This window comes from Lucilia cuprina, chromosome 6, assembly GCF_022045245.1.
Source record: "Lucilia cuprina isolate Lc7/37 chromosome 6, ASM2204524v1, whole genome shotgun sequence".
Lineage (NCBI taxonomy): Eukaryota > Metazoa > Arthropoda > Insecta > Diptera > Calliphoridae > Lucilia > Lucilia cuprina.
Window position 1 is genome coordinate 20,655,580 of NC_060954.1, and position 25,794 is coordinate 20,681,373.

Genomic DNA, 25,794 nt, shown 5'->3' on the forward strand with positions numbered 1-25,794 from the left:
AGTGGAATATGAAATTGAAGTGGTGGGGAGGGGGTGGGTTGGTATGTTATGTTATGCTGCTAGGAGCTTGTACCAATGATCAAATTTATTGTCATTTCAATAATTGTGGAAAACTGAAAAGATTATTGTGTTCAACTTAAAATTGATATTATTTATAAAAAATACAAAAAAGTTATACTACGTACAATTAAAAGAAAATAATAATTATAAATTAATGAACTTATATTTGTTACTCTTTACAAACTAAAAATAATTAAACTAAAAAAAAACTCTGCTTACTTATGCACTTATTTACTTAATGACGTATGAGATGAGATTTTTAATTGTTTTAAAAAATATAACAAACAAAATATTTCTTTTTTTTAACGTATTTAGAATAATATTTTTCATTTAATGTATTTTACGACTTGTTGGTAGTTTTTGTTTTTTTTCATAACCTAAAAACTAAAACAAAAAAATAATTAATTTTAAATTAAAAGTAGAAGAAGAAATCAAATAAAAATTGTTGAGGCATGAGGAGTTTAAGGGATATTTGGAATAAATATTCTTTCATTTCAGTTCGTTTCATTCAAAAATAATTAAAATTTTGTTACGTTATTATTCTTTTTGTTTTGTTTTTTTCTTTTTTTTTTTGTAAAATTCTTTGTAAATATAATTATACTAAACTTTTGTTGTTTTTTTGTTTTGCTTATTTCTCTGAATATTTATTTTTATATATATTTTTTTACTGAAATACTTTTTTGTAACAAGATTTGTTTGTGTTTTTCTTCTTCGCTCTTCTTTTTTGTTTAATTTTTTACTAATTTAATATATATTTTCTTTTTCTTGTGTAAAAAGTGTCGAAAAGTTTTAAACCGGAAGAAGAAAAATCTAAATTTGAATTCTGTTAAAAGGAAATGAAATATGTATATGTATGTTTGTTTGTTGTCATGTGTATGAAAGAGTGAGAGAATGATGGAATGAGTAAGTGATTGTGAGAATCCCAGCAGTTTTTCAAGTAGTTTATTATCTAGCCAATAAATAGTTAACATGTTGAGTTAAGAAAAGTAAAGAAATAAAACTCCATATTTTATTCACCAAAATAAAAAACACATTTAATTGTCCATTTGAAATCGTAATAACATGTTAAGCATAGTTTATCCGAACTGCAGGGATTGTGGCAGTAATTCAATTCTTGAATGTAAGCAAGTGTGTATATGAACCAGTTTATGTGTATGTGTATATGTTTATGATTTTTCATATTTATAGATTTTGTAAGACTAAGAATAATTTTTCAAGAGTTAATTATAATAAAATGCTAAAAATGAAGATACTTGTTTTACATTTTTTTTTCGTTAGTACTAAAATGTGTTTAAAACTACTTTAATTTTGTTCTTAGACGTTTAGATGCTTATAATTTTATCTTATGGTTTAGGTTTTTTGTTTATTTTAATATTTTTTTATTTTTTTGTAAAATATAAAACTACTTTTTGAAAAAGAAACCTGCTTAAATGTAAGAGGACAGCAAGACACCAAACGAGCATGATTGATGAGTGATTGTTGGTAGAACAGCAAAAAACTGATGATCACTTTTTTGTATATTTGTAACTTCCAACCATACATTCATCTATTGGTTATAGTGGTGTATTATGTACCATCTGTATCATCAAATTGGATGATTGCTTGAAAACATTCGTTTGGTGGAGAACAGCGTTTGTGTGAATGTGTTTTGTAAGTTTTAAGGTAAAGTGCTGCTGATGACGCCTTTTTAGTTTGCGTGCCAACGGCACTTGTTCCTCAAGTTCCAACCATGCAGCAGGTATGATTGTTCGTTCTAGTCTCCAGAAAACATTTAAGCAAGAATTTTTCTTCTTCGTTTTTATCACAGCCTTAAGCACAAACTTTTTGAATATGTTTCTTTTTGTTTTTAGTTGTTTGTGTTGTTGTTTTGTATATATAGAACGGGTTTCAAACACGGGCCCGTCAGTTCCCGCTCTGTTGAATTTAATTCGTATCGTTTGTACATTTATAATTGATTCGATTCTTTTGTTGTTTTTGTGTTTTGATTCTTTTGATTTGCTTTGTCGTTATTTATAATATTTTTAAATTTATTTAAGATTTGAATTGTTTTTCGTTTCGTTTTTTTTTCTTTTGGAGTTAAAGTTTTGTGTTTTAACATTCATCAGTCAGTCTAGTAATCGAGAGAAGCTCTATGAGTTTCCTTAATGGTATTGAGAGTTGCGGGCCATTAGCAATGAATGACGACTCTACTGCTGCTGCAGGTTAAATCAGCTTCAGTAGGCCTAAATTAGCCACGCTTTAGTATTTATACAAAATATTTACAATTTGGCATGCTAAACGCGTATACTCACCACAGGTGGATACGAGATGTACTTGTCACTCATATTAAAATACGAGCCATCTGGTGGCGGAGCCGGTGACGGTGAAGATATATAACTGCCCTTGATGACCAGCGAAGAGGCAGGCGATGGCGAGGGTATGTACATGCCATTGGACATGAGCATGTGATCATCTTTGGAACGTGTGGGCTCTGGCATGCCACTGCGGTTGCTGTGACGCTTGGGATTGGGTAGAGTACGTGTAAAATCTGGATTACACATATAAGGCGGACTGCACATGGAACTCTCTTGGTATTTTGGTGGATAGGCAGTTGATTGTATGATGTCAACATTTTCTACCAGATAAGTGGAGGTGGCTTGTTTTTGGACATCGGCCTGCAAAGCAGAAATTGGCAACTGTGAAAAGAATTTAATCAGAAACACAGTTAAAGGTTAGAAAAGTTAGCCAGTGTTAGACAACATACATTTAAACTTATTTATTAAGGAATTAATCAATTAGTTATTATTAGCAACAGTTATTATTAAAGAGTGTTATCTTAACATACCTTATAAACAGATTGGTTATCTTCTTTAGAATAAGCATCATCATTAGGTGCTTCAGTTTCTGTTGAATTCTTATTCTGTCGTCGTATTACAAACCAGGCCACCAGGGCAGCATTTAGGATCAACAAACCCATGGCAGCCGATGTTATTCCAATTATCATCATATTGGGCATTTCATCCTTTTCATTTAGTTCCGCTGAATAAGGTTGGGATCCTGTAGCAAATAAAATTAATTGAGGAAACATTTCAATTAAAAATCAATACAATATTTTCTTTTTCACCTCCTTACGTACCTTTTGTTAATGTTAGCTTTATGTCGGGTAAAAATTTACTGCCACCCGCTTCATTGGCGGCCATCACAGAAAACACATATGTACTGCCTGCCTTTAAGCCATCAATTGTAATATTTATACTTCCAGGTTTGGCATCCACGTATTTGTATTTATCTTCATTGAATATTTTAAATCTCAAACGATAGTAGACGGGTAAACCGCCATCAAAACCAGGAGTCCAAGATAAATCCACTCCATTGTCGGTTACATTATTCACTTGTATATCCAAAGGTGTATCCGGTCTCATAGGTTTTGAAAATTCCAATGTAGAGCTAGCCTGGCCATGAGTATTACGAGCCACACATTCATATTGCCCATAATCATCGGCTGAAGTATTTTCAATCATTAGCGATGACTCATATGTTAAAGCATTGAGTTTACGATCTAAAGCCTTGAATTTATTACGACGCATCTTCAAATCTTTGCCATTACGACGCCAGACGAAACTAGGTTGGGGTGCCGCTACAGCGCGACAAACAATACGACCTCTATCACCCATACGCGAAGCAAACCGTGTAAAAGCTGGAGAATGATCCAACTCTGGGGCAGCTATATAAAATAAATGAAAATTGTGATGCTTAAAACCTACTTTATTCTCCAGTTATAAAAGAACTTACATTGCACCACCAACAAAACATCTCTTTGGGCTGGAGCTCCTCTTTGATTATCCACTACACAAGTAAAATTACCAATATCCGAACGTTGAACATTGCTGATATGTAGGTACGAAGTGCCATTGTCATAAGTGATACTGGTTCTCTGTGACATGTCATAGCCGGCTCTAATCCAGGTGACATGTTCGGCTGCTAAGGGTCTCGCTAAAATATTACAAGCTAAAACTGCTTCCTCTCCTTCAGCAAAGCTGGAATTTTCAGTTACCGATTCAATTGAAGGTGGATCTATAAATTCAAATTATATTAATTTCCTACAAGTGCCCTACCATTGCAATAACACAACTTACATTCAACCACTATTTGTATTTCCATAATGGCGGTGCCCTGGGAATTCATAGCTTCGCAAATATAACTACCGGCATCATTACGTGAGAGTTTATTAATATTAAGTGTAGAACCATCGGATATGATACGCTGACCAAGGGCATTATTCATTATGGGCAAACCGTCTTTAGTCCATGTGTATGACATTGACATGGGATTACCGCTAGCATGAAGTTCAATACGCAAAGGCTCTCCCTCTACACCCATGTAGGAGGACATTTGAGGATTATCAAATTTAGGAGGATCTAGAATTTTTGAGAAAATATTGTTTAAGCCTTTATGGTTCCACCTTAAACCTTGTCTATTGACACTTACATAATATATCCAAACTGACAGTTTCATGAACACTACGTTGCAAAACCTCATTTATAGATTGACATGTATAAATAATGCCATCCAAATCTTGAGTAATATTTACATACACCTCCAGTGTAGACACTGAACCACCCCATAAACCCGGTTTAGTTGAGAGATTAACACCTTCCACGGGTATGCCATCCTTCCACCATGAAACCTTAGCTGGTGGATTACTTGAACTGGAATCACATATCAACTTGGCTCTTATGCCAGGTACTAAATTTTTAGGTTCAACGGAAATTTTCACTGTCTCTGGGGGAACTAGAAGATAACATAGGAAACACGCATGTTAAACACGCACTTACAAATTTTCCAATATGAATTTTCACTTACAATGAACACTTAAAGTTTTGGTCGCAAACAGTGGTATTTCAATAGCAGGACTCTGAATTTCACACTTATAAATGGCATTATTATCGGAGGAATTTACCAAAATGGTCAATTCGGAGGAGATTTTAGAATCCTGGATTTTACTTTGGGTATTCAATTTCTTATCATTTTTATACCATATCAACGAGGGTGGAGGATTGCCACCAGACGAAGCACATTGTAATTTCTTAACAGAACCTGAGGTGATGACATCACCATCATTATAGCCCGTCAACAAGGGTGGTGAGGGTGGATCTAAATATTGCATAATATACAATTGAATAACACAATAAAAGGGGAGACACAAACAAACAAACAAACAAACAAGACATTAATTATATATTCGTTTTACTTTTCAATTATTTAATGTAAGAAACACTCACATAAAACATTAACACTGTGAGAACCCACAACATTTTGAGTCAATTCAACGTTAAGAGCATGGCAGACAGCTACAAATGTACGCGAGTTGGCATCGATATTTATGGAGACATTCGAAGTACTAAACCAACCACCTTCAACACTTTTTTGCGTCTTGTATGTTGAATTGCTAAGCGGACGTCCATTTAAGGACCAACTTATGCGGGCTGGTGGATTGGAGGGTGCTGTTACACAACTTAATTGCACAAAGTCTCCCACTTTGGCCTCTGTAGCGCCACTAATGGTAACTTCTTTGGGGGCAACTGTATTTAATAACAAAAAATTCTTAATTAATTAATAAAATTCCCTTTGACTATTCCCGACATTATGCTTACACAATACAGTCAAATTTAGTTCAGCTTTAAAGGCAGTATTTGATAAAATATTTTTAGCTTCACACACTAAATTTGCTCCATTATCTGAGTCTTCAGCTATAAAACTATAAACGTTCTCCGACAAACGACCCGATGTTCTAAGAGTAATAAAAATTTTATAAATTACAGGTCATTTTCAATATATTTCCTATCTTAATTTACCTCTGAGGAGAGCTAATGGGTTCGCCATTTTTATACCAAACTAATTGAGCAGGTGGATTTCCTCCTCGACTACGACAAGCGATTTTAACATTTTGTCCTCTTCTTAAGGTTTCACCCTGAGTATAACCCTCAAAGAATGGAGGACCAGGAGGATCTATTAAAAATATTGATTTCAATTTAAGATATTCACAAACTTGTTTTAATTTAACTTACACAACACAGATAATTGTATGGATGAGCGCATGGGAACATCAGGTGGCAAAGCTTTGTGTTTTGCCTCACAGGCAAAATCTTTAAAATCATCATCAGCTTTAGGCTGTATGGTTATTGTGGATATGGTAGTGTAACGCTTGGCGGCACTTTCAGTTATCTCAACATGAGGTTTAACTGTAAAACATCATTAATTTAAAATCTTCTTCAAATACTTAATGCGTTCTTAAAACTAAAAACTTACCACCCATTAAAGGTACATTATTACTATTCCATATTAGATTCGCTGCTGGATTGGCATTCTCGGCTATGCACTTGAGTGTAAGATTCTGTCTTTCCACTACCTCAACTTTGGCATTTGGGGCATAACCATCAATGGCTATCGAACTAGGTGCAGCTACTATGCTTAATTTGGCATTGGCTCTAATGGCAGGATTACCAGCAGCTGGACCAACTTGACACTGATATTCAGCATCATCTTCTAGGGAAGCATTTTTGATTTGCAAATTATATATGCCATTTACAGCGTCCACCAAAACCGAATAACGTGGAAAACCATGAATAACCGCTGAGAAACCCAAGGCAAACCCATCTTTAGTCCACTGAACTTGACCGGCACGATTGGCCACTTCACAGCGCAGCAATGTGTCGGTACCCTCTAAAATTTGTAAATCATGTGGCGTCACACGAAACTTTTGTACTGCAGACAATGACTGAGCCGAAGTCAATAGAATGACTGTAAATGGAGAAAAGAAATAAAAAGAAATCATTAAAGTTTATTTTATAGAAATATAAATATCTGTTTACATTTTCAAATTTTACCTACTGCTATTTAATAACTAAATTTAATGTTTAAACTCATATTGTTAATTCATTAGTGGGGTACAAGTAAAAAAACTACTTTGGTGACAACCCACTTTATTTTGAAATTTACATGTTAACTTGTCTTCCACATTGCATTAATCATCCCACGGTTATTATTCGATTTCTTATGTATTTTATTTTCAGTTTTTTTTCTTATGTGAGTGTTTGTGTCTTTTTTGTACCGAAACGTTTTAAGAAAATTTATAAAAAAAAATAGACACCCACATTTAAAAGGTCTGTTGGGTAAATTAAGATTGTTTTGTGAACTAATTTTCAACATTTAACACTAAACAACAATTCAAATAGATACAACACACAAATACACACAAACAAAACAAATCTTAATAGACAAATTAAATATAGACAACAACAACAGCAACACAATACAAATAATATTGTAATGTTGCACAAGTTTTGTATTGTATTGTGTTCTTTCTATCTGCCCAGACATTCTCAGCCTACTCAATCGTTTAGTCATCCATTCATTTATTTATTCATTCAGGTGACCCAAGCAACAACAACAATACATAGTATTGATTAGCATACTACGAAACTTGAAAATCGGTCGAGACGAAAGGGAGTCCTAAGAGACACACTAAATAATCAATTTCTCAATGCATTTGTGTGTATGGGTTTTCGACAAAACTACAACTACATACATGCATACATATAACCAAGAAAAAATTATTCATTGATAAGAAAATATATTTATTCCCATGACTTCAGTCAGTTACATATACATACATAAGTATAATATGCATATTTACTTTTACACCTAAGCCTCTTCTTACTCCTGCTTCCTTATTAATACAAATATAAAACAAATTTATTGTTAAAATCATTTTCATTGATAACATTAATGAAATTGTTTATATATCATCTTTTTTTCAAGGGACAAGTGTATACGAGTAAAACATGTTGAACAACGTTAATGGATTAATTGATTATTAGCCTCAGTTTAATGGTCAATCTCTTACATTTGGTCGGCACGATACATTTCCGTTGAGTATTAAAATTTATGGCTAAACACTAATGAAAATGTCATCTTTAGAGAACTTAAAATACAATAGGATAGCAAAACCAACAACTACAACTAATACAATAATCAACACACTCAGAGTAACAAATTTTATACGTTTTTGGCTGAGGGGTTAACCGTGTATGAGTATGTGTGTAATAAATAATGGGCTTTTAGTCATTTTTGCTACTACCACAACTCATAAACACAACCACACAAATACATACTTACATATTGTGCTATATCTATAGAAATATGAATATAGTAACCACTTCTAATGAATGAATACTTATGATGTCGATGAGTATGAATGTAAAGGAATTTGATTAAAATTACCCAAACGATGTTGGTTTTCCACAAAAAATAGGAAATACGTAATATTTTTGTTTTTCTTTTCTCTTGTGGAATGGTCAAAGTTTTTATTAAAACAATTAATGGCATCTTTAGTTCAAAGACTCTTTTTGTCCCCCTATTTCTTTTAAAAATGATAAGGGTGGTGGTTTACTTTCATGATGATTTGTTGTCATTATACTCTTGTTGTTGTTTTTAAGAGAAAAAAACTCCTTCAAGTGTGACAAGTTAAAGGCAAAAAGTTAAATGAAATTTTGTATAGTTTTAATCAGTAAAGAAATGTTTTGTAGCCCAAACACTTGAACGGCTTCATTCTTCCTTTACTTTACAAATTCATTCATAAATAACATTCACACAATCATACATACATATGTTTGTATGACAACTACTTTTAAAACTCGTTGCTGTTGTTGTTATATCCCAAGTTATGGTTCCTTGGTCATTTATTTTACTTAAATTTTATTTAAAGTCTTGTTTCTTTTACCTTTTTTTCTCTTTCTCTATGTTTTTCATATAACTTCTTGTTAAAGTCACCACCATTTAAACTGAAAATTTTTTAGAAAATTGTTTGTAGTTGATCCTTAACCACAGACAGAAAAAAACACTCAACTTTCATCAATAGTGTGTGTGTGTGTTTTTTTATTTTTGTTATTTATTAAATTAAGGTTAAAAGTTTTGTAGAAAAATACAGGAAGTGGACTACCAGAAAATTATCTGGCAAATAAATGCCAACAACAAGATTTAAAGTTTTACATCTTGCTAGGCAAAAACTTTATAATCAATTTGTCATTAGTTTAGAGGTTAGTTTTTTTAAAACCACTATACCAATTTTTATATTAAGGACTTTAGGTTTATGTTGACATTTTGGGTTTGTCACACCATGGATATTGTTAAAAAATATTTCAAAAGTTTGTCAAAATATTTCCATTTTGTTTAATTTTTTATTAAATATAAGGATTTTTCAAACATTTCCTGTACGAATGTAGTGTTTTTTAGAAACTTGAGAAGGTTTGTAATCTATCGAACAATTTTAATTAAATTAAATTTTATTATTTTGTATACAAACTTAAGTGGTTTCTTAAAATAGCATTTATTATTTAAGTCAACATTTTATTTAATTTTTTTTTAATATTTATAACCTAACCAATTATGCCTTGATTTAATAAAAATATTGTTTATTTTAATAGTAATTTGTGACCTAGGAAATGAATTTTTAATTAAGCGTATGTTTGATTATTTTATGAATTTTTTTAAATAAAAAATTTTAATTTTTCTAAATTTTGACTTTTTAAAAAGAATCTACATTTAGTTCCAAATTTAATTTTCAATTTAAAAGATAAACCATTAATCAATTTTAAATAAAATCAATATTTATTCTACGATTTTAATAAAATATATCTCATTTTATTAACGACATATTCAGATTTATTTTCTCTTTCTTTATAAAAAAACAATCCAGAATTTATGTATTTAAGAATAACAACAACAACTAAGTAGTTGGTATATGCCAAATATTCAACCAATACAAACTAATACTATTGAAAATACTTTTAATCCCCCCATAAAGGAACACAAGAAGTTGATAAAGAACAACATAAGAAACTAAAGTAAAGTACTTTTTGCAAAGAAGAAATCTGAGTAAAAAACAATAAATCATTTTACATATGACTACGATTATTGTGACTTTAAGGTAGTCAAGTTATCAAGTTGGGACTATACAAAAATCCTGCAAAAAGTACTTTAAATGAAATAAAATCTTAAAAGAAGAATTAAAAAACTACAGGCAGTTGAGCATATAAAAAGTGGTAAATGGATGCACTATATAGTATAAGTATGTATATGGAAGTGTATGTATGTAGAGTTGGTATGGTAATAACACACCGGATGTCACACTAATGGTCACTTTCAGTTTATTTTCATAAAACTTGGTATTATAGTCATATAATGTTTATCTTTGTTAAAGTGTAAACTCACACAAAACTCCCTAAAAAAACTAACTTCAGTCAATTCATTCATAAAATGAGTGGACGTTGTTGTTATTATTGCTGTGGTTTAACTTGATATTAGTAGTTTTTTGTTTCCAACATACTACTACACTTTTAGATGTGTGTATACTTATATAATGAAACTTTTAATTTTGTTAATGAATATTTAGAAATCTTCCTGCCATGGCTATTTTTATTTCATATCAGCCTGTTTTTTTGTTTTTTTGCTCAGTTTTTCTTCTTCTTAAAATGAGTTAATGTCTTGTATGAGGCTACAACTCTAAGAAAACTAAACAAAAAACCCTAAGCCCAGTGGTTTTTTCTACTCCACTGAAACTATTAGTTTACTTGAGTTGTTGGTAAGTTGCTTTTTTCTCTACATTTTTTTGGTTCATTAATGGTCTCATGTATTAAGCTACACCATTTCTCTACCATTACTTCTCTAGATTATAACTTCTTTTTATATTATTTTTTGCTTGTTGTTGTTTATTATTTTTTCTTGTTTTTTTTTCTAAAGTTAAGAACTTGAATGCGTATTAATATATGTTTGTATGAATGAATGGTCTTTGGGCCAGGACATAATGGTTATTAATGTTTTAAGTACATAAAATACATATGTATGTATGTAAGTACATGTTCATATGTGAGTATGTAGATGCAACAAAAAAGGGAAGTAAGCAATTCAATGTGTCCATTAACAGCCATTACAGCAACAACAACAAAGGTGTAAAAATAAAATAAACTACCTACAACTGCATTTACTTACTATGTACGTATTTCCCTTTTGCGTAAGTGTAAAAATAGGAAAATGTTTAAGGACAGACAACTAGCTATACAGATGGACACAGCTATATTAAGATTTTTATTTTAATTTCTCTTTTTCAGTAAAGTTTCTGTCATGTGGTTGTAGCTTAATAAAATAAGACTATTAACTTTTGTTTAACACAGCTTGAAATTATTTGATTATGAATAGAAAAAAAACTTAGTAAAATAAGTGTATTTTAGTTTTAAAAGAGAAGATGTCTGTATTACATACAATTGATTTCTCTATATGTATTTCTTGTAGTTTCTTAAACTCCACGAACATTTATACACAAAATAAAAAGAATACATTTAAAAATACTTATTTTAACCGATTTAAAATTAGATTAAAAACATTTATCAATTATGTATGTATGTATGTATGTATATATGTATATGTGGTAGAATTATGGAAAAAAACCTATTAAACATTATGTTCTTACATCTAAAGGTTTACAGGGTTATTTCCCGATATATTTTTTTTACTGTTAAACTTAAACTATAAACATCTCTCTCCCATAAGGATGAAGGAATAGAAAAATAAACCAAAATAAATTACCATGATACCTAAGTACATACATAAGCGCGTTCGTTGTTCACTATAATCGTACAAGTTTAGCAGTTTATAACTATGGAGTATGTGCATTTTTTGAATTATCATCGAATAAACTACTGCCAACACTTATATCACCGGAAATCCGCTTAATTTCACTAGTAATCAAGAAACTTATACAAGTTTACACATAGAAACACAACAACTTACCTAGACCGCTAGCCAGGCAACCAAAACAAACCCAACAAGCAGGCAAAACAGGCTGAACGTGGATAGATGCCTGGCTGGTTTGTTTGTTGGTTTTTTGGCATAAACGCAGTTGGACACAGACATGTAAATGTACATGGACTAAGAGGATCATAAATGAAAGAAATTTAATTCACTTGTGTTTATATATGTGTGTGTTGAGTGCTTTGAGCTTTTGTAAGTGTTTGTGAAAACAAAGTTTAATTTAAATCCTGTTGAGCTAGTTCGTTGGTTTGTTAGTTTTTTTGTTTTCGTTGGCCACCATTCATATGAAGATGATTTGAGATAGCAAAACTTGTACTTAAGTGGGAATACAATATGGAAATACCTACTCTAACTTTGACATCTGTATATATAGCAGTTGTGGGTATCTGTTAAAAATTTTTATGTAAGTGCTTAAAGACAACAAATTGCTGCTTCCTTTTTTAAAAGTTTTTAACTTTGTGGTAAGTCAACTTCTTTACTTTAGCTTATATGTATGTTTATTGTCCATTACTTCACTTTTTTCTCAATAATTTTACATAAAGTTGAATTTTTTTTAGAAAAATATTTTTTACAGTCTTTTAGTTCCTTGATTGTCTCTAAGTAGTGCAGAGAGTAATCAATCGTTACTTTGGTATTCTTATGTAATCTAAAGAGTAATCTAAAAATACGCTTTTAAATTTTTATATATATGTATGTGTATTGCCCATTACTACACAGAGTTGAATTGTTTCTTTAAAGAAATTATGTACTTATACATTTTTTGTATATTCGTTAAATTCCTTAATTAAACCCAAGTAATGCAGAGAGAAATCAAACATTACTTTAATATTTCTAAGTAATCCTAAGAAAAGTCTCTTTAGAATTTTCTGTTAATATTTTGTAACTTATAAAAAAATATCCAGATTTATAAAATAACTAAAAAACGATATAGGCTTCACGATCTGCAGAGTTCTGCTTTGTATAGTTGTGTGTGAATAAGTTTCGTTGCTAATTAATTAAATTAGTTAATATATCAAAATGTTGGAGATTTTTTCCCCTTTATGGTATTTAGTTTTGAGCTGTTCTTTTCGTTCCTTTGTAAAAGAATCCCATTAAAAATTGATTGCCTGCATAATAATGTTTTAAATACTTTTACTGTTAAAAATTTTTATGTAAGTGCTTAAAGACAACAAATTGCTGCTTCCTTTTTTAAAAGTTTTTAACTTTGTGGTAAGTCAACTTCTTTACTTTAGCTTATATGTATGTTTATTGTCCATTACTTCACTTTTTTCTCAATAATTTTACATAAAGTTGAATTTTTTTTAGAAAAATATTTTTTACAGTCTTTTAGTTCCTTGATTGTCTCTAAGTAGTGCAGAGAGTAATCAATCGTTACTTTGGTATTCTTATGTAATCTAAAGAGTAATCTAAAAATACGCTTTTAAATTTTTATATATATGTATGTGTATTGCCCATTACTACACAGAGTTGAATTGTTTCTTTAAAGAAATTATGTACTTATACATTTTTTGTATATTCGTTAAATTCCTTAATTAAACCCAAGTAATGCAGAGAGAAATCAAACATTACTTTAATATTTCTAAGTAATCCTAAGAAAAGTCTCTTTAGAATTTTCTGTTAATATTTTGTAACTTATAAAAAAATATCCAGATTTATAAAATAACTAAAAAACGATATAGGCTTCACGATCTGCAGAGTTCTGCTTTGTATAGTTGTGTGTGAATAAGTTTCGTTGCTAATTAATTAAATTAGTTAATATATCAAAATGTTGGAGATTTTTTCCCCTTTATGGTATTTAGTTTTGAGCTGTTCTTTTCGTTCCTTTGTAAAAGAATCCCATTAAAAATTGATTGCCTGCATAATAATGTTTTAAATACTTTTACTCAATAACTTAGTACAGCAACAGTTACACGCATAATTGAACATACAAATAAAGTTTTTAATATAACTTTTAATAAATGGAAATGAAATGTTAATAAATTAAACATCTATGTAAAACGAAAGGAAATTATTATATTTTGAACAGTTTATCTTGAAGTATTTATACAATTGTAAATGTTATATTTAAATTGTCTATTAACTTTTTCCATTCACTGTTAATATCTTAGTCATATGTTATTTTAAATAAACATACATACATTTATTTTTGAACCAATTTTCTTTTATTTTTGGTTTTTATCATAATTTAAGACCTTCATTTACAACTTTTTTTCTGCTTGTTGTTGAGTCTGGCATGAGCATGAGTGCGTGGGGGTGTTGTAGGCATGCTGGTGTTCAAGCATCATTCTCCTCAAACAAAAGATAATGAAGAAAGAAACAAAAAGTCAGTTTGTCTGGTTGACTGTTGTTTGGTTGGTGTTTATTTTTTGATCTAACAGACACACACACGCAACATATATGCAACACTAGCAGTCACAGCATCTTTATTTGGTATTTTTGGAATACAAGTGAAATATCATTCAAAAATATTGTCTGCCCAACCGTCCGTCTATCTGTCTTGTTTTCAGTAGAGTTGAGATGACTTGTCTTGAGTTAACTGTAGGCTGACAATCAATGGCATGAGTCAATAATAATTGTGTTGTTTGCTGTTGTACAAACTTTGATCTTTAAATTAGTTTTAATTTATTATTAATATGCCAAAGTATGTTTTATGTACTTTTTCGTGTTTTTCACAAAATATTTTAGTCTACTTTTTTTTAACCCAATTTTGTTTTCTTAAATTTTTGGAATTTAATTTTATTAAACAATTTTAACGCAAGTATGATTGACAGTTTGTTTCAGTTTTGAAAAAAAAATTAAATTGAATTAAATACAAGCCATTTAAAAATTTCCAATGAAATTATTTCATTCCGCTATAAAATTTAATTAATAAATTCTAGTTAGAGTTGGAAAAGTGTTTGCTATTTTAAAAATTGCTGAAAACTTTAACCATAAAGGGTTAAATCATGACAACTTATGTATTTTTAAAATGTTTCATATTTTATTATATTAAATTTAACAATAACAAATTGTTTAACAACATAAATCCCTTTTTAAACATTATACCTTTTAAAAGCAGACTTAAAAATTTTTAATCAAAAAAATATTTTGATTTCATTAGAAATTCATAAATTTCCTTTGTTTAGCTTAAACTAATTCATTTAAATTAAATCTATATTTGACAACTAAATTCTTTTGATTTTAACAATTTTCCAATAAATCAAAAAAATGTTTTCTTTCAATAGGATTTAAACAATGGCCAGAGTTTCTACCATAGCAATAGACACAAGCAAAAACAACAATCAACAAAAAAAATATACAAAATAATCCATCATATTTTTGGGGTTCTATTTGTAGGTTTTACACAAACAAAACCCAAATAAAATGAACATATCTGGACCATCGAAAATCCAAAAAAAAACACATCAAAAACAACTTTTTGTTTTTCACAATTCTATACATTTGGCCGGCTACTTGTTATTTGATTTTCAAACTGTATAAAATAATAATTGTAAGTACCTTTTGGGAAAAAATAACTAAGTCTTGTTGAATGAAAATGAAAGATATCAAAAAAAAAAAAAAAGAAATAAAATAACACACAGAGTTATTAATTCCCCCTTCCCGGTTTTCTAATTATGAAAACATTCGACAGAAGATAGAAAAAATTAAAAAAAAAACTGTTGAACTTTATAGAAGATAATTAAGGCTTTGAGAAGCAGTGAACCTAAAAGACGTTATTTTCGGAATTAACGACAAAAATATAAAATGTAGAAACGACGAAACAGAAAAAGTGACCTTTTCATGTGAACTCATAAAATTATTTAGAATATTTAAACACGAATACAACGCCACCACTAGAAGAAGTATTTAATAATAGTAAAACAAAAACAACCACTAAATTAAATACCACCATCATCATCATCGCCATCACCGTTGCCTTCATCACAGGCAGCAAAAGCAACAGTCAAGAGGCAACATCAGAGGCATGATTACTAATGCACCAATACACAAAACATTCTCATACACACTCATATCAATTGCAATTGCCCGGCAGTTCAGAGTGGTACGATTTTATTCAAAAACTAGATAGCCACTTCATTTAGTTAAGAACTAGATGATTTAATCATTTATTGTACACTTCTGGTGACTTAAATTACCACCCTTTACGGTGTATAGAAATAAAGAAAGTAGGTTTCTGTATTGGAACTATTTAATTTATATTGGGTTACTGTTAGATTGCAAAATTACTTTAGGAAGCGGAAGCTAGCATTGACTAACCGCTAGACTACCTTGGTCCACCAACGTAAGTATATTACAGAATACATAAGATTTAAATCAACCAAAACTATAAAATTTTAAATGAAGACTTATATTTAGGAAAATTTCGGAAATAGAGATACCTTGATCTCTTATTAAACAGCTGGGTTATTCAGTTATTTTAAATACAAGGTCCTCCAGTCATAATTGTTGCTGCATATTCGTGCAACCAAAAATTATACTTAATGCAGCAACAATTACAACATAACTTTGTAATGTGTATTTATAGTTTATTTCTATTGGAGAAACACACACATGTGTATAATTATGTATGTATGTTGTGCATACGATGCACAAAGAAAATCTAACCAAAATTACCCACAAAAAATAAAGCAGTAGGAAAAACAAACTCATGCCGTGAAAAAATAATAAAATGTTGACCTTTTAATTGAAGTCTACTAGATTGACTAAAAAAAGAAACAACAACAACATAAAACATTCTGTAGTTGTCCATGCCACAGTTAATGTGCAACCAACACACAGACCACCACAAACCGACACTTTTAATAATGAAACAGCATGAAATTTGATTATTTATTCTTTTTTTGTTTTTATTTTATTAAACAATGAAAATTTCAAAGACAAGAATAATAAAATTGAAAAAATACCAACAAACTTGGCTTAAAAACGACGGCAAAATGAGTATTAGACAACATTTCAATTGTTCATTTGTTTCTTGCAATCAAAGTGAAATTTGAAAGAATTTAATTATCACACACAAGTTTTTCTAATTGCAAACCATAAAAATAGATAGCAAATGCATTAGAAACTTGCAAATAAATTGTGAACATTTTTGGGAATGTTTAACTAAATTTTGTGCAAACTTGCGCAATATAGTTAAAACGATTAAAAACATTAAGAGTTTAAACAATTGAATTAGAAATCCTCAAATTCTTGCAAATAAATTGTGAAAAATTGTTTATAAATTCATTGGAAACTTTTAACTTAAAGTTTGTGCAAACTTGCACAATATTATAAAAAACATTTAAAAAGAAAAAGATTGGAAATATTAAGTTTTAATGCTTAAAAATCTAAAAATTATCGTAAATAACCCATATAAAATTATTTATTTATTATTTGTAATTTTGAACTAAAAGTTTGCGCAAATTTGCACAATAGTTAAATGATATTAAAAACAATCGCTTTAGAATTTAGCAAACTCTTGCAATAAAATTGTAAAAAATTATTTAGATAGTCATTTGCCATTTTAAACTCAAAGTTTGCGCAAAATTGGACAAATATAAAAATTTTGCAAAAAAAATATACTAAAATAGTTTTGCATTATGCAACATTTTGCGAAAGTTGAAACAATTAAGCGTTTAAATAAGCCAACAGCCCAAACATTCAGTATTGTTATATAAATTATAAAAATACTGAAATACTGCATTTTGACAATTTCACCATTAACCCACAGACTTCGCATACATTTAAATAACTGCTGGAACAACTCAATCTATTTGTATTTCTTTTATTGTCTAGATGTTTTTTGCAAATGACATAAATTTATGTGCTGTCTATTCGTCTGTCCGTCTTTGTGTCTGCTAATGTGTGTACACATTTTCCATTCAATATCATTCTTACAACAACATTCATTTAGATGCCAATAGTGGCATTTAAAAATCATTTTCTTACTATTGTTGTTGGCAACATTAGAACAAGTGATCTTTGAGTATATAAAAGTGTTGTGTCATGTTGTTTTAAAATTCGTATATCTTTGTCAATACCAAAATCGAATACCATCTGTATGTGTAAACAACATTTTTCTATGAATAAAAGCATTGTTAAATACTTAAATGTATGCAGAAATCTTGCAAACTTGCCACAAATACACATTTAATGTCAAACGGTATCTTTATTTGTTAAGTAACCAATGGACTTAGCCACTCAAACGGATCTAAATTGTTGTGTTTTGAGCATTTATACTCATTCCTGTTAACTCACTGTAATAATAATGTTGGTAATATCTAGCGTATTATTTAACAATTGCAAACTAAAATCTGAGAGTACATTTTATGAATATGTGTGTGTATGTATATTTAAGTAATTCTTTATATTCTGAAAATTACGAAATGTTTTTAAGTCATAACTAAAATGAAGTAATATTTAGTTTTTTTTTTTTTTTTTTTTGATAATTTTCCATAAAGTAGTTAGAAACACACACGCATTTATATTTTAATAGTTTTTATTTGTACATTAGCATGGTCCTTATAAAATTATAAACACTTTGGTTTCAATTTGGCGTATATATACTTCTTTTTCCCTCTGTGTACTTACTTTTGCTTTTAACCCAACCGAAAAAGCTCATAAATAACACTTCTTACTAAACTTCCTTTTAGCAGTCGATCATAGCTAGTTCTTATATAACTCTCTATTTGTAAGTCATTACTTGTGTAAGTAAGTTTTAGCATTTTAATTCTTTACTTTTTAATTTTACTTTTTGCTGGTACGTTTAGTACTTTTCGAACCTTAATTACTCACTATTAAAATATTGTCCCTTAAATAAGAGTCTTGGTTAATTATGGACCGAATTCTAGAGATTTCAATATAGGTTACAATATAAGTACTTCAAGGTGAACGATTATTTATTTAGAATCGACCCATAGAAAACTATTCCAGATCTTTATTCATTTCACTGAAATTTCATTAATGAACCCTAAATCCTATCAAATCCTTGTGATATATACACACATCTATATATAACCAACACTTTTCATTTCCTACAGGGATATAGAAAAGTTACACCAGTGTAATAACAAAAACTACAAAAAAACTGTAGAAATATACAAAAGTTGTAAGAAAAAAAAATAAACATTTAACATTTAAACTACAACATGTTTTACTAGTTCTTGCGCAAAATAATATACATAGAAGAAAAAAGGCAAAAAAAACTTAATACTCAGAAGCTAAGACAAACTTTATTTTATATACAATAGATGACTTAAAGCTGTAATGAAGAAGAGGTTTAAGAAGTTAACAAATATATAAATAAATAAAAATAACAACAACAACTTGGCAAGCCAGGCAGGCAGCAGGCATCATTATTATTATTTTTTACAACCAGGTGCGTATTGGACATGGCTAAAATACATCAATTTCAAATGTATGTAAAAATGTACTTGTACAGTAAGCCAGTATATGTATGTATGTGGTTTAAGTAATCAAGCATTTATTTATGAACAAATATACATAATACTTATTTTTTCCATAATGGACTAAGTCAAAATTATAAAAAATACATTGAACTGATAAAACAAGTGTTTTGCACAATATCGTTTGCTAAGTTTTAAAAATTTTTCTCAAAACTATAGTTTTTGAGTTATAACACTTTGAAGGTAAATTTTATATGGACATTACTACATTTGTTCAATATTCTTTTGATTTGAGATCGAAATTAAATTCAATATGAACAATCCATACTGCTATAAACCAGAAACTTTTAAAGCTTGTTCATATAAGTAAAAAAACAGTGAAATTTATAATAATAAGAAAAATTTTACTTAAACTATTAAATAATTCTTAACTTGTCTTACTAACTAGCTTCTACTGTAGCTTACTAAGAAGTGAAAAAAAGCGAAATTACTAACCATAAGAAAAAAATATCATCAATATATAGTGGTGGCATGCTGGTTCTTTATTTCAAACTAAGTTTTACTATCAAACCTACGTTTGGTTTTGTAACCAATATTTAAGTCTCAAACACTTTACCTGTGTTTGAATGTGTGGTGTGTGTTTGTGTGCTAAACATTTTTAGTTTAGTTTCATTCATATATTCATTCATAAAGCTTGGCTTAAAGTAGTATTTTTTTCTTTGTAGCTTTTTTCTTTTGCTATTCGTTTGCTGGCGTTTTTTTAAAGAAACCTGCCACAATTTAAGCTTAAAAACCGTGGGCTGTTTTGTGGTTGAACTGGTTTTTCAGTTTTTTCTACTTCTTTGATAATTCTGTTTTTTTTGTTTTGCTCTTTCTCTCTCTTTAGTTATATTTTAATATTTGATTTGATATTTTGCTTAGTAGTTATAGATTTAACATCAAACTCCCCTCTGTGCTGATTTAACAAATACATTTAGCTAACACATACATACATATTAACACATCCAAGTTTGTATAAAAAGTATCTGGCCAGTCTGAAGTATCTATTAAATAAGTATAACTGTCCTTATGTTGTCTGTAATATTCATTTAATATATTTGTTTTTGTTGCTTTTTTGGCTCTATAAGTTAGATTTTTGTTTTTGTTTTTTTTTCTATTTCTATTTTAATGATTGCCAGAACTGATTAATAGTTTGACCGTGTGGAAATGTTAATTAGTTTGTTTCAAAGTCTATACTTAAAATATTGTTTTTCTGCTGTTGTTGTGTTTATTTTATTTTTGGTGTAATATTACGTTCTGTGAGATTTGTATTAATTTTATATTGAATTAACTTCATAAGAGAGATATTTGTTGGTATTAAAACTAAATACCCACAAAATGTTAATTATAAATACTAATTAAGTTTATTAAGATTGATATGTCTACATAATAGTTTTTTCATATAATCTTATCTTAAGGAATATAACTGTCAAGTTTTTGCTGATAGTTGTAAAACTTATGGTCTCTCATTTATCTTAAAGTAATCAGATTAACTTTATAACTATTTCAGCATCTATTACACGATTTCTCTAGATTTCTAGCAGTTCGACAAAGAGTCAATGTATCCAAAAAATAGACAGTGATTTCCATTTATATCTAACAACCTGGTTGGCTCTATTTCGTCAAATTTCTTCGTAATCATGAACTGAAGAACGACTTTCTCGTAGGACAAGCACATGGTAAAAAAACTAGTCATTTGTCCCTCAGTGGCTAGGGGTAACCTTAAATGGTAAGTTAAACTGATAGATTGGTACTGTGCTATGTTATTGTTCTTAAAGTGGCGACATGTTGACAATCCTTAATCGTTAAATTACGAGTACAAAGAACCAATAGTCACGGGAAAGATCAGTCAATTTGTCTGTTTGTTTGTCAACTATTGGTATTTAGCACAAGTTCTATTTTAAGCTCCAGCAAATTGTATCTTTCCAATTTAGTTATGTAATATAATTTTGACACCTCTATTGCTTAAGATATTTTTTCCTTTCAATTTCAAAATAATTTACAAATTTAGCAAAACTTTTTGAATAGACATAAACCACTATTTACAACGCAATCGTGACTTGAAACATGATCAATCAAGATCAACTTTGTCCATTAATTTAGATTTTTTATCACACGTGATTGGCTGCCAGCATTTTGTAAGCAAAGTAGTGATTTGTTAATACAATTTCAATTGCATAAAGAACTTGTAATATTGATGCATTAGTCAAATTATATGGAATAACAAAATTTTTTATATATCTATTTATGGACTTGTATGAATATTACATTCCAATTAGAAAGAGCCGACAGATTATAGTCCACCTTAGGGAAATAATTTTGATAGAAATAGAATCTGTAAAACTCACTTGTATGACAAGCATACTTCTAAAAAGCAAAAACAAATCAAAATAATTACTTACTTTTATGATTATATATAAGACGTTATTAAAGTATTTAAAAGTAATAAAGGCGGTCTGCAGTAGCTATTTAAAGATTCTATAAAATTAAACCAGATTGTTATTGATTTGATAAAATACATTAATTGTTTACAAAAACAAATTATAAACAACATTTTAACAATTTTATTTTTAATATACAATTTTATGCAATTTCGTAGCAAATTCTACTGGTTTGCCCGAACAAGTTGGTTTTTCGTCGATTTAGCGAAACTTTTAATTTAAAATAAAACACTTGGACCATAAATACTAGATATTTAACTAAAAATGTTATATATCTAACAGCTATTAAGGTTAAACTAAGCAATAAAAAAATATTTAATCTCTAAAATGTTCCATTTCCTTTACTATTTTAATGTTAATTCATATATTTTTGTTTTACAAAACAAACATCTTGTTTTCTTAACGTTTATAAATAAATTCTTAGTAATTTGTTAAAATTTGTTTTAAGCAAGTTTTTTCTAAATTTAAGACAAACTAAAACATGTTATTTAATTACAACTAAACACAGCTTGTTAAGATCTTGTTGTTCTATTTTACAGATGAACTCAATTTAACAAAATGTTTTACACAAATTTCTATTTAATGTTTAACAAACACAGCTGTTCAATAACAATAATACTTAATAGTAATAATTAAATATTTTTATATTTGTTGTACCAACAGCAATAATTAGGAAATTTATTTAATTATACTAAATTATAGTTATAAACTAATTTTAACACTTCGCTCTATCAATGGCTAAAGTAAAACGCTTAAGAAATACTTAATTTTTTAAAAATCATACAAAATCTCAACAAAATGTTATTAACCTCCACTGTTTAAATGTATTAATGGTTGTTTTTTTCGAATATTTATGTAAATCCATCATTTGTCATCGGGGATTTGATGTAGCTTTAAAATTATAAGAAAAAATCATTAACAATTTGCATAACAAAATAACTAAAAAACCAGCCTAAATCGAAACTTGGCAACAAAAGAAATCCATTTTTCATTATTTTTTTATTATTAATATTATTATATTTGTAGAATGTTGGTTAAATGTTTCACCATTTACATATTTTTAATATTTCATTGATAGAAACTTCAATTCGTTGCGGTTGTAAAATTTTTTTTGTTTATTTGCTAAATAATTACAAAAGTTGTTAAATATACAGATCTGTTTTGAAAGCAATATAAAATTTTGACAAGACCACGCCTCCTGTGATTTATTGCCCACATATTTTCAAATTAACTGTCCAATTCACAATAAGTATAGTAGCGTTGTATGTTGTATTTTTTATTACTATTTTGTTTTTGGTTTAAAACCATATATATACATATAATAATATACGCATTTAATAAATATTCAATTTAAAAAAAATATAATTCAAGATATTATAATATACAACGATACGACATCGATTGTGAATTGGATAAATATGACATTTAATTTATTTATATCGTGAATGATTAAAATATTGTACATTGTAAATCTAATGATGTCCATCATTCTATTTGTACACAGAATCATGAAAGTTGAGAGTATCAGAAACTCTCATGTAAGGTCCATTTTTAAATATCATTCAAACATTTTTATATCGACGCACAAAGTGATTCCAATTTGAATGCTTTATGAGCACATAACGGTTTAGTTTAGTCCATTAGGTTTACTTAAAGAAAATCTTAGAAATTGCGATTTATGTAAAAATGAAACAACATTCAGCTCTAAGCCTATTTGAATATTTACAGAAATCGATATTCAACTTTATAGAATTTAAAGTTCAAAACTGGTTCTCAATGGAATGACATAATCTATTAACTTTAAAAATTTGAATACCAAGTAAAACGTTCACAAACGCCAACTTTGTAACACCGTTACCATCATAAAAACCCATAAAACACACATCATTATCTAGAGAATAAAAATACATAATCAAAGAAAAGGCAGGCCAGGGAAAAATAAACTAAAGTTCATTTATCAAATGCTAAAAAAAACATAATTAAAAACTGAAAAGAACTTAAATTATATCTACTTAAATTAATCATCATCATCATCATGATCACCAGCACACATTTGAAGTTTTATAAGGGGGAAAAGGTGTAAATGTATAAGGAACTACACCTTGTCGTTTTATTTACCTTTTCATACATAAATAAATAAATTCTTTAAGAAAAAATTAACCCTTATTAAAATATTTCATTGAAAAACAACAGACTTAAGTCATTGATATTATATATATGAGCCAAATAAGTATCTTCTATATTTTATCTACTATCAAACAGCCAGCCAACCGACCAAACACTCTTTTATTTGAGACACATTTATAACACTAACACTTGACCAGGTCTAAAGTTGAACGAACACACTTGTTTGGTAAACAAACGAAAATAAAAATTGTCCAAATTATTGAATAAACTTATGGCTGGAATGAAACGACAAACTAACCAACGAACGTACGAATGAACCACAAGTATCTTTCAGTTCCCATCCATTGACTTTTGCATAAGTCTGGTGTTGTTTTTTTCTTTCTTCCTTACGTTTTAATGCACAAGGGATGGATGGGTTGGGATGAATAGTGGAAAAAGTTTTAATTGAAGCCAGAGTATACAAATACATGCTTACATACAGCAAACATAAAGAATTGTAAAAGCAAAAGAAACGCTATTGCACCCGGTCAAGACGTGGTAGAATCAGAGGGAAAACAGGCTTAAAGATATTGAACGAATGTGTGTGTGTGTGTGGCTGTATGCGTCATTGTGTATATTAATAGTGCAACAACATTTGGTCGTTAAAGTTTGTTGCACATTTGTACCCACACATGGTGATACTTGTATGTTGAATTGTTATATGTTGCTTGCTACCAACAATGATGAACAATGAATATGTAGAGTGCTTTGGCTCACATAGATACTTGCAGTCTTGCTGTTGTTATAAATGTTGAACTGACCATGTATGTATGTTTTATGTTTTGCTCTTTTTTTGTAAGACTTTTAAAGTGTGCACCTGCTCAAGTTTAGTGGCCATTGGTGGACGTGTTTTTTCCCTGTTTGTTGCCTCTGGTTTTCTACTTTTCTTACTTTTTAACTTCAATTCTGGTTTAGACGTTCATTGATGTTTTTAGTTGGTTGGACTTTTTTTGTAATTTTTCAGGATTCTTTTAGCAGCTTTTATTGATGGGAGTTTTTTTTTTTTGGTTGTGATTTTAAACCATAGTATTTCATAAAAAAACGAAAAAAATCAGACAACAGTGGTCCGTCCGTCCGCTGTAGTTGAGAATGAAAGCAAGAAAACTTAAAAAATTGTAAAGTTAACACATGCTTTAGTTGGCCCCGGCTGTTACTGTATGTAAGAGTCTAAAGTTACTTTTTGCAACTTACTGCTGGTTTTTTGCAACATGTTGTTTTGGTTCTTTTTTCTTGCATGATGATGATATAAGGAGTTGCAGTGATTTTTTGATATGAGATTTTTTTTCAATTTCCTTTAATTTCCTTTTCTTTTTTTCATTCTTATTGAGCGCACCGGCTGTGTGGTTGTTGAGAGTTTATTTTTTGGTCAAGTTAATATGAGCAGCAGTAAAAACTGATGACGATAAAAATAATAATAATAATGATGATGATGACGTCGGCATTGATTGCTTCCTGTGCTGCTAACGACCTCTTTTTCCGTGTACGCAGGTTTAAGCCTGTTTTATATCATTAACGCTTTATAAAATTTTCTACAAGGGCCTAAATCTTATGTATAAATAAACTAAAATATACCAGTGGCATATTATTTACAATTTTTATAACTGGCCAAGTGGAAAAAATATATTTATTCTTTATCTTACCATGAGCATAAAAATAAATAAATGCTTATTTGTACTACATTTTCTCGTTGAATTTCTTTTATGCACTTCAACATGATTTTATGAATGAATTGCAAACAATGACAAAATATATTGTTTTACTGCATTGAACACTAACAACAACAGAAACTGCAGCAGCAACAACAGCAACCTAACCAACAACAACATCTACAACATACAATTTTCAGCAGTAAACAA

The 25,794-nt window shown here is 29.1% G+C and overlaps 1 protein-coding gene across 3 annotated transcripts in view; it reads right to left on the reverse strand.

Moving 5' to 3' along the window:
• Window positions 1-1,887: 1,887 nt before the first annotated feature.
• Window positions 1,888-25,794, reverse strand: part of LOC111681511 (nephrin) — a 41,894-nt gene continuing 17,987 nt past the window's right edge. The window contains exons 2-14 of one of the 3 annotated variants that reach the window (XM_046953385.1): window positions 6,349-6,840; window positions 6,108-6,281; window positions 5,895-6,048; window positions 5,694-5,830; window positions 5,322-5,621; window positions 4,903-5,193; window positions 4,528-4,830; window positions 4,176-4,457; window positions 3,832-4,113; window positions 3,176-3,763; window positions 2,885-3,096; window positions 2,352-2,714; window positions 1,888-2,282 (exon numbers count right to left, since the gene is read on the reverse strand). In XM_046953385.1, coding sequence (XP_046809341.1) covers window positions 2,274-2,282; window positions 2,352-2,714; window positions 2,885-3,096; window positions 3,176-3,763; window positions 3,832-4,113; window positions 4,176-4,457; window positions 4,528-4,830; window positions 4,903-5,193; window positions 5,322-5,621; window positions 5,694-5,830; window positions 5,895-6,048; window positions 6,108-6,281; window positions 6,349-6,840 — 3,587 coding nt within the window. In that variant the 3' untranslated portion in view covers window positions 1,888-2,273. Of the gene's footprint in view, window positions 2,283-2,333; window positions 2,736-2,884; window positions 3,097-3,175; window positions 3,764-3,831; window positions 4,114-4,175; window positions 4,458-4,527; window positions 4,831-4,902; window positions 5,194-5,321; window positions 5,622-5,693; window positions 5,831-5,894; window positions 6,049-6,107; window positions 6,282-6,348; window positions 6,841-25,794 lie in introns of those variants that run through there. The other 2 variants (XM_046953384.1, XM_023443310.2) reach the window with 2 other exon arrangements.